Genomic DNA, 10390 nt, shown 5'->3' on the forward strand with positions numbered 1-10390 from the left:
TCTCCCTTATTACGAGTGATGTTGAACATTTTTTCATATGCCTGTTGGCCATCTGCATTTCCTCTTTGGAGAAGTGTCTTTTTAGCTCTACTGCCCAAAAAAGATATTTTAATGAGGTGACTGCCAGTCAAGTACATTTGCAGAAAGATGAGTTTTAATAGTGCTAACTTCAGTTTGCTCAGTTGAAAGAAAGGAATCAGATGCTCTAGAGAATGATGCTTCTCCCCACTAAGTTGTTTTTTTTTAAACATCCCTGAAGAGAAGTCACTAATTTTAAGCATATCCAGCTACATATAAACTGAATATCTTCTGTTTTCTCAGCGCCAATGCTTAGGACTACTCAGTCGCTTTGGTGGCTCTGACAGATTGCGTCAGTTTAAATTCCAAGATGATAATGTGGAGGGAGATAGAGTGAACAAGAAAGATGAGATCGAACTGGCTATGCAGCAGGTAAGAGGGGTAAGAGTTGTCTGTCCCTGAAGGTTTTTATGTTTTTGAAAATATTTGATAAAAATAACATGTCATTTTACAATCTGATTTATACTTTTGGTCTTCTTTCATTCTGGATTTCCTTGACATTAGGACATTCAGGCAGCTACTACTTTTTATTGCTTTTCTTCCATTGTAGATTTGTGCCAATGTCATGGAATATTGCCAGTCACTCATGTTACAGAGCTCCCCTACCTTTCAGCATGCTGTGTGTCTCTTCACCCCTAGCCTGTCAGAGACCATTAACAGAGATGGGCCCCGGCAAGGTGAGCCTTATTCTTTTAGTGTGTATATGAGTAAGTTGCTGTCATTAAGACAAGCTTTTGTTGGCTTCAGTAAGATATAGGGTTTTATTTTCTTCTTTATGAGTAATTAATTATTGGGAAATTTTTCAATGACTAAGAAGGAGACATGAGTAGATATTACTATCAGACTTGTGGATAGGCTGGAAAGTTCAAAAGAATAAGGGAACTAAAGATTTTCTGAGCACAAATCTAGAAGAGTTATATATTTTTGAATAGTACTTGAGCTCTTAAGGAAAGAATCTAGGATTAGAGAATAAGCTAGCTGCGGGGAAGGTATGAAAATATAACAGATAGCAGCAGGCAGTTTGTATGCAAAATCATGTTAAGCTAAATACAGTGTCTGAGTTGGGTTTTGAATTACAGCTCCAAGTTTTAATAATATATAGCAAAGTAAAATTTAGATGCCAGGTATTCTGACTTAGCCTATGATTTCCTAATGACCAGGGAGGCAAGGTTTGGAATGATGATAGATCGTTAAAGCTGTCATCCCAGGGCACATTCTCATCTTGGTGGGAGTAATAGAATGGCAGCCCGTGATTTCAGGGAGGCTTTTGTGAAGAATTCTGTGAATCATTTTGTCACCATGTTATCCTCTTTTAACATCTTATTTTCTTTGAAAATTTCTAAATCGCATAAAGTGCATACTGAGAATATTATTAAAAATATATTCATTTAGCAACCTCATATAAATTATGCTACAAACTCTGTCTAGCTCTATTACAAAATATACTAATAGATTAAAAGGTGCTTTTTAAATGGATGGCAAACCCAGTTATACTTTTGGAATATTTCAGTTACTGTTCTTCTGTCTCTTTGGAAGATTGAACTGGGAACTCAGTAACCAGAAAAATATAAACTGGAAGTGAGCCCAGAAGGAGAGGCAGGAATTAATTCATATTCACTTTGAGTTGAGAAACGCCAAGGTTGTGTGTGTGGTTTTTGTATGTGTGTGTGCAGGGCAGGGGCTTGTGGTTGTGTAGGGAGATAGGTACAGAGGTTGGCAGCGTCCATTGAATTCTCAAAGAGGTCCTCACCCAGTAAAGGATGAGCTGTCCCAGTGTCCAACAACCAAATGTGCACATTCTCCCAAGGTCTTCAGCCTTATGTACATAGCTGAGTACAGGGACTCCTGAACACGCCTTTGAGATGCAAATGGAATTTAAAAGTAGTCGTGGGTTGATTTTAATAGTAGTAGTAGATTGCATGGCCTTACATTCCTGAACATCCTGTGTTTAAAAGAGGTTACTTGGCATTCATATAAAATGCTTGTAAGTGAAACATTTTTTTTGTTTTGTTTCTTAAATCATCAACTCAGATACTCAAGCTCCAGTTGTTCCATATTGGCGCCTGCCTGGTCTGGGCATTATTGTCTACCTGCTGAAGCAGAGCGCTAATGATTTCTTCAGCTACTATGACAGTCACCGACGGAGTGTCAACAAGCTGCAGAATGTGGAGCAGCTTCCCCCTGATGAGATAAAAGAGGTGAGGCGCTTCTAATGAGCTGTGGCTATTTCTGGGACGCTGTCATTTTTGTTACTAAGGCATTGCTCACTATTACTGCGACACTTGGGAGTAAAGATGATGCATGCTGTAGACAGCCGGAAGGCGAGTTCTTGGCTGTGGACTGCATCTCGTGAGTACAGCACGTCTTGACTGAGGACAGGGAACTTGAGCCTGCTCAAGGGCCCTGCCATTAGTAGACAGGCTGTGATCTTTGAGTAAAGAATTTCGGGAACCTGAAACCTGTGCTGAGAAACTCCTATTCCTACTGCAGGTGTTTTTCAGTAGAAGTGATCCTTAGATGGATAGCTTTGTGCCTTTAGTATCTTCAATCTGTGAGTGACTTTTTCAGACAAATGGTGTGTATCAGACCTGACTACTTGCTCAGTGCCTAGCATCACCCCTGGTACTTACTGCAGCCAGCAGCGCTTGCTCTCCTAGGAGTCTGTCTTCTTTCTCTTTGGCACAGCTGGACATAAGGCATCTCGGCAGTGCTGAAGCTCCTCGGCCTGTCGCAGCCTGGCTGTTGAGCCACTTTGCCAATCCTGGTTCCCATGAGGTTTTCGGAAAAATTCCGTTCATTCTTAAGAGCAGTCAGAGTCACTCTTCAGTTGTAGGGGGAAATTACTGTGTTTACGAAGTGCCAGGCCCTGAGTCCTGCACGTTTGAACCTGAGCACAGGAGACAGATATTGTTGCTACTTCCCCTTTCTCAGATGAGGAAACTGAGACACTGAAAGCTTGAATAATTAACCCCAAACCCATATCTCTAGCAAGTAAAGCTGAGACAGGAATGATTGACTGGGTTCAGGCAACCTCTGAAATTGTGTGGTTTACACTTGGCAGTTAATTCTTCCAAATGCAGAACATGTCATGGGTGATGGTAGGGCAGACCAGAGGTGCTGTGGCATCACAGCAGAGTGTGTGGAGCTCTCCAGCCCATGCTGTCAGCTTTCTGCTATGCCCAGAGACCGCACAGTAATTGGAACGGTTGTGTTGGTCGGTGTGCCAGGTTGAGGGTGGCCAGGGAGGGTTTGGCTGATGGTCTTACTCTGAATGTCTACTTTACACCGTCTTCATAATATGCATGATTGCTGTTACAGAAATGACCATAGCATCGTGACACCTGCTACTTAAAGCCCGTGTTCTGTTTTAATGTCACGGGAAATGGAGGGTTGATGGGCCCGTCATCAGATTGAAAATGTCTGTTTTTAGGGCAGAGCTTTTTCAGAAAGCAGCAGGTGAACATTCATTTGTGAAATCAAATGCTGCTCTGATGCTTGTTTGTTTTTTAATTACTGGCTTCCTAACTTGATGATAAACTCTCGTCCGCGAGGGTGTTTAAACTCATGAGTGTTTTTCCTGGTACTTACCCCAAGCAACCTTCTAAGAGTCGATTTTCATCTATTCAGATATGTTCATGATATTCCTAATGTTGCATATTTCTTTCTCGTAGTTGTGTCAGTCTGTGATGCTTGCTGGTGTTGATAAAATCTCCACTGCCCAGAAATACGTTCTAGCAAGACGGAGATTGGTGAAGCTGATCAATAATCGAGCTAAACTGCTTTCCCTTTGTTCCTGTATCCTTACTGAAATCAAGCGGGGTTTGAATGGTGAACTTAAAGTGTAGGAACTGTCTCTGTAGTCTCACAGTATTTTGGGCATCAAAACCATATGGAAAGAGAGATGGTTACCATGCACTTTTTTCTCAGTAAATATCTTTTAGATTTCCAAAGTGGAAATTTTTATTTTACCTTTTCAAATAGCTTATAATCCTGCTGATATCCAGATATGGTCTGGACAGATGCAAGGACACTGAAGATGGCGCTAGTGTCGTGCTTCACAGTCCCCTCCTCCTCCTCAGCACAGCACGCTAGCGGTCTTTTGGGCGTGTGGCGAGGTGGCTCTGTGGCTCTGTCCCTTTCCTCAGAAACTGGCGTGTAATTCTGTGATAGTTTTCCTTTCATTTGAGACGCACCTAGTTATCATCGAAACCTGCCTGTTTGTCCTTTGGCGCCACCTGGAGTACTACCTGTCACACTGCACACCCACGGATTCTCAAGACTCCTTGTTTGCGTCTGGGACCTTGTTTAAAAGCAGAAAACTACAAGGTAGACTTTATTCTGGAAATTAGTGAACTGTAAATGCCTCTACATTTTAGTACCTTGGAAAGCTAGTTACATTTGTCTTATTCTTTTATGTTTTGGGGTTATTAAGAATGTACTGGATAATAGAGACTTAGTTACTAGATAAACCAATTTTCTGTATTTTGCTTCTGCCCATGGGAAATGGTACAGAGTATAACAGGATCTTAGAGACTGCTCAGTGTTTTGCAGTTAAGGGCTAACTTAGAATCAGCTGGTCACAAATAATTTTCCAGAAGCATGGAAGTGGGTCAGTGTAGCCATACTTTTTGTTTCTGGAGTGAGCCTGTGACTGGTGCATATATATTAATAAGATCCCTCAGGTGGGGAGAAACAAAAGAAAATCTTGACAACCTTCTCCTAGGCCCGTGAGGTGCTGCTGGGGGCCTGTATCTACTGAAACTGAAATAGTTACTAGGCGTAAGCATTATTTTCAACACACTGGGGTTCGTTGCCTTCCACTCTTCCACTGGCATTCGGCCCAGCTGGGTTGACTGTGCCTTTTATCTCTAGACTCCTTTGCTTCAGACACCAATCTGGACTTTAGAAGTGGGCTGACTATAGTGAGCCAGCACGACATTGACCAGGTAAGCTGTTGTCATCATGTGCTTTTTGTTTACTTAATTTACCTTTACTTACTTAGCATTCTAGTTTGCCATTCTTTCATTTACTTATTTATTTATTGAATGTGGAGAGGAAAAGCCAACTATTATTAGTAAGATTATCATTTTTAAGGTTACAAAGACCTCAGTTGAATTATGACATGGCTACCTAACGATTTTGAACAATTTACTTAATTTTTTGAGCTTTCTTTCCTTATCTAAGAAGTGGGGATGATAATTCAACCTCAAAAATGTTTGCCAGAATTAAGTGAAGGTCACTACTGTGAAGTGCCTAGGTAGTCCCTGGAACATATTGAGAGTTTAGTAATCTGGAAACTCCCTAAACTCTTTATGATGAACTTTGTGGAATTTTTAAGCACTTAAGTTTTCAGAAAACAATTTAATAATGAGATTGTGAATAGCCATTCAGAATATTACGGGAGAAGACTATAGTATTTTATACAATAATATATCCTTAGGAACCTCTTTAGCAATAGCATTAGGGTGAAGGAAGAGCAGTCCAAGACAATTAGTGAAAACCTCATATTAAACTAATAATGAGGTCTTATTCCTCACAAAGCTTCTATCAGAATGTGTGACTCTAGGAACACCGTGCATTACTGTGGACCTGCTGCTGGGCGTGTGGACATCCTGACCGATGACTTGACAGTGCCTTTCCCTAAGCCTTCTTGGTCACTGCCTTTCTGGAAGCTGAAGGTTGAAGCTACCTGGAAAGGAGAGGCACAGCTCAGACACTGAGCCAGACATCCTAGGTGCTGCACGCTCAGCCTAACCTTGCCTATATCTGTCCCTCAGTGACTTTGTAATAGTAATTCTTTTTTTTTTTTTTTTAAGATTTATATATTTTTGCATACGGAACTGGGGTACAGGCCAGAGGCTCGGGCGGCGAGAGGCTTCACCAGAGACAGAGTGGGGAGCAGAACAATCAGATCGATGAAGTACACTGCTGAGGGGAGCAGTGGGCGGGTCAGGAAAGGTCTGCCGCGCCGTGTGGTCACCTCTGGGGCAGGCGGGAATCGAACACATGCAGAAGTGGCTTTAGCTTCTTAGTGCTGTGCTTTAACCCGCTGCGCCACCAGGGAGGACCAGTAATTCATTTTTTGGCTAGCCTTCTTTAGTATTAAATGCGGTCATGTGCAGAGTTAGCCAAAAAATAGATTTCCAGAAGATGTTTAATAAACATGCTGAATTAATGACTTCCTGTTTCATTCAGCTCAGCTGTTGTAAAGTTAGAAATAGTCAGGACTGAAAAATATCTCATTTCGTGGTTTGATTTTAATACAAAATTAAAAGCAGGTAGATTCATCTAATTTTGTATAGAACTTAAAAAATCCATTCAGAACTGCATATGCTTTCTGAAACGTGAATTCTAAAGTATAAAACAGGTTCCCTCCCCACATTTAGATTTATTTTTTGATAGTGAAAAAAATGGAAATAGCTTTTTCATTGCAAAAATGAATTAAACATTCCAACCTATCCTGTTTTTTTTTCCTTCAAGATACTCTTAATAAGATCCTTCAGGAAATCTTTTCCTGCATATGTCAGTATATCAACAGTATGACAAATGGAAATGTTACTTAAAAGTTGTTTTAAAACAGCAAAAACAGTTGTTGCTATTTAAAGTCTGTTTAAAATTTCACATATTGGGCCCTCCCTGGTAGCACAGCAGGTTAATGCGCAGCACTGTGAGGCTGTCTGCAGCCACTGCAGCACCAGTTCGATCCCCGGCCAGGGAGCAGACCCACATGGCGCAGCAGACTGCTCCTGTCTCACCCACTGTTCCCCTCAGCAGTGTGTTTCAGTAAATCCGCCTATTCTGCTCCCCACTTTGTCTCTGGTGAAGCCTCTCTCACTCCCCTGTACCTCTGGCCTGTACTCCAGTTCTGTATGCATAAATAAATAAATCTTTTTAAAAAAATTTCACATATTTATGCAAAAGAAAAGGAAAAGGGAAAACATGAGTATCATACCAATACATTTATGGGTGGAACATGTTAATGTTTAGTTCTTTGGTACCTGAGAAAGGACTGCATTGTGAAAATTCAAAGGTAAGACGTGGAATAAAGGAAGCACTTGAGCCTGTGTTTTAATACTGAAATGTCATCTCTGTTACCTCTAGCTTCAGTCTGATGCCATCAGTGCATTTGGGGAATCTCTACAAAAGAAACTTCTGGACATTGAAGGATTATATTCAAAAGTCCGCTCTCGTTATAGTTTCATCCAAGCTCTTGTCAGACGCATCCGAGGCCTGCTGAGGATATCACGGAATTGAGAACTTATGCTCTTCCAGGGAAGAGATGAATTGGGAAAAAACCTTCTCCTTTTTATAGATTAGTTTGTTTCTAAATTATGACCAAAAAATATTTTGCTATTTCTTTCTTTATATATAGACACCTTTTCTGTAAACTTCTTATCCTGGTTTCATTCTCACTTGTAAAAAATAAATACTTTTTAAAAAAATAAAACAAATGTGTGATCAGTCTATTGAAACTTTACCTAAAAGATAATCAACATGAAGAATCCAGCAAATAAACCTTCCATTGTGGTGGTTTCCTCCAGGAATATTCTTCTCGATGCATGTTTGAAGATTCTAGTGTTTTCTCCCTTAGTGCCTACATGGACTTCATGGAGTGAAGTGGGTAGCAAAGCACAGCTGAGCTCTTTCATAGAACAGTCTCCTCAGCACTGTGAACCATGTCTTATAAAAAGGCCCAAAAAGTAAAGCCTTTTCTTTCCTAAAGCTATTGTTAATATTATTTTTTTCTTTCCCCAAATTAGTGATACTTTTTCTTTTCTGCATGTCAGGAACAATATGACTTGCATGTGTTTCTTAGTTGTGATTATGAACCTTCCCAAATTCATCATCTGCTTCTCTTTCGCATATAATTAATATGATGACTACACTTAGGGCAAGGGAATTTATACAATCATTATTGTACTTCTTTTTATTGCTATTTTACAGTTCTATTTATGTTCAGGTGACAGCTTCACCTGAAAGTTCATTTTCCCCTTTCTAGCCCCCAGTTATTTCAGCCGCATATTTCAGAGACATTGCTAAGAGAGGAATCTTGACTCTCATATAGTAGCAGAAAATTACTGCTTAGCTGTATGTGTTGCTTTCTCAAAAATCTTGACATAAAATATCCATGGCTTTTAAGCATCTTTTTTAAAAGGCTTCATCTATGTTACGTATTGACATTAACTTACCACCCAACGTGTACAAACATTAGTCTTTAAGTAGGCAGCATCCTAATGAATAAACACAAGTCTGAAAGGTGTGAATATACAGGCAGCTGGGTCCCGAGCACAGAGAGGAGCCTGGAGGTCATCAGAAGAGAGCTGGGAGCACAAAATCCAAGCATTTTATTACCCTTGAAGTGCGAGGTGGAGATAGTAAACTCAATTTGATAGTAAATTAAATTTGAAATTAATTAAAATTTGGGGTTTACTGAGCCACCCACTTTTCTCCTGTAATGGTAGCACACTGGGCTGGAACTTGGGGCCTGGAGAGGGGAAGGAAGGACTGCAGTGTGGTCAGAAATGCTGTCTGCATAGGAAAGCAGCGGAGAGGCTAGCCCTCAGCACCGGGGCTCCAAGGACCTGCTTCTGGACCTGCGCCAGGAGAGGGCTTGCTGGTGCCGTCCTGCTCTTAAGCAGAGCCCAGGGCAAACAAATAGATTTTAGATATCTATTTAGATAGATATTTTAGATATTTACTTTTCTCATTTAAAGAGTAGGTTCACTTGATCAAGAATACTAAATAAAAGGTCAATGTATTGTTTTTACTGAGTTAATTAGTGAGATGGGGTGAGAAAGTCAGAGTTAACCTTTTTCGTAAATATTGTAGTTTTCACAAGACAGTACTGTGTAAACTGGTAATGTCTGAACTTTATCTCACCTATCAAAACTGTTCATTACAATCTGGTCTTTTCCACAAACTCAGCTTTTGCTTTCCCAACATTTTGAATAATGTTGAATGTTTTGAACATTGAAAAATGTACAATGAGGCCCTCCCTGGTGGCACAGCACGTTAAAGCTCAGCACTGGGAAGCTGGCCACAACCACTTCAGTGCAAGTTCAATCCCTGGCCCTGGAGGTGATCCACATGGCACAGCAGACCTCTCCTGACATCCGCTGCTCCCCTTGGCAGTGTACTTCCTCGACCTGCCTGTTCTGCTCCCCACAGTATCTCTGGTGAATCCTCTCACCACCTCCTCACCTCTGGCCTGTACCCCATTTCTGTATGCATAAATAAATTTTTTTAAATTAAAAAAAAAAAAGAATTGTGAACCAAGTAAATGAAGTCCTCACCCTCATGTAGTGCATAGTCTATGTCTTGCAACTCAAAGCATGATTTAATAGTTATTTATGAAACGTAACTATATCTGCCGAATGATCCGCATTTCACAAGGTCCCTAGGGGGCTTGTATACACACATTTAAAGTTTGAGATGTACTGCTTAAGACTTGACTGTGTCAAGTGTAACTGGGACATGTTGGAAAGGGGAGTGATGTAGCATTTCACTAGTATCTCCCTAGTTGCAACCACTTTAATTCAAAGGGATTCGTTCCCTTGTCATATTAGGGAGCATCCAACATTAGTTTGAACTATCAGCATTCCTTTTCCAAGTACTTGGCAATGGTAAGGAAAGAGTAATCCAGTCTTTCTATTGGCAGGACCATATAATGAGAAAACTCAAGTAATTTACAGTGGCACATTCTGGGAAGCAGAAAAAAAACTGGAAGGCAGAGGGGGGGAAATGAAGCAGAAAGGACAGCTTATATTCCTGACAGCTTTCCTGTTATCTATCACTGTCCATTGTACTGTGCCCCTATCACACACTCTCTTGGTTTTGGCTGATATAATTTGATTATTGTTTCGAACCAGAGTTCTACCCAAAGGAACAGATAAGGGTGAAATTAAAAGGCTAAGAGCAAAGAGAAAAGGGTGGGCCACGCTTTGCAAGAGTGTGTGTTTTAGGAGACAGAGGGATTTGAAAAACAGGAGTAGGAGGTGGCTCGAGGCAGTCATGAGTTGTGCCAGAGTCCAACAGCCTCCATCTTATTTACTTAAGCACCTAACTTGCCTTAAGTCCTTAACCTGCAGGTTACACAGCACACCTGTGGAGCCCCTGAAAAGTACAGCCCCTCCGCCACAGACTGCACGGGTCGGGTAGCCTCAACTGCACCAAATCCAAATTGTGCTTTGCACCCACCACGGGACGTGCAGTGTCATGCAGTCTTGGTGAGGCAGTCCTGAACCTGGCTGTACATCAAGATCGCTGGAGTGCTGCTCATAATACAGATACCTGAGCCCGACCCAGTTTTACA

The 10390-nt window shown here is 41.0% G+C and overlaps 1 protein-coding gene across 2 annotated transcripts in view; it reads left to right on the forward strand.

Moving 5' to 3' along the window:
• The window catches only part of NUP205 (nucleoporin 205kDa), a 64264-nt gene extending 56744 nt beyond the window's left edge, over nucleotides 1-7520 (forward strand). For both annotated transcript variants that reach the window (XM_004677070.2, XM_012721057.1), the window contains 7 exons: nucleotides 322-450; nucleotides 629-755; nucleotides 2110-2276; nucleotides 3750-3873; nucleotides 4276-4404; nucleotides 4951-5024; nucleotides 7180-7520. In XM_004677070.2, coding sequence (XP_004677127.1) covers nucleotides 322-450; nucleotides 629-755; nucleotides 2110-2276; nucleotides 3750-3873; nucleotides 4276-4404; nucleotides 4951-5024; nucleotides 7180-7332 — 903 coding nt within the window. In that variant the 3' untranslated portion in view covers nucleotides 7333-7520. The remainder of the gene's footprint in view (nucleotides 1-321; nucleotides 451-628; nucleotides 756-2109; nucleotides 2277-3749; nucleotides 3874-4275; nucleotides 4405-4950; nucleotides 5025-7179) is intronic.
• Nucleotides 7521-10390: the final 2870 nt, after the last annotated feature.

The sequence above is a fragment of the Condylura cristata genome, unplaced genomic scaffold, assembly GCF_000260355.1.
Source record: "Condylura cristata isolate star-nosed mole 26May11 unplaced genomic scaffold, ConCri1.0 scaffold00005, whole genome shotgun sequence".
In the NCBI taxonomy this organism is placed as follows: Eukaryota; Metazoa; Chordata; class Mammalia; order Eulipotyphla; family Talpidae; genus Condylura; species Condylura cristata.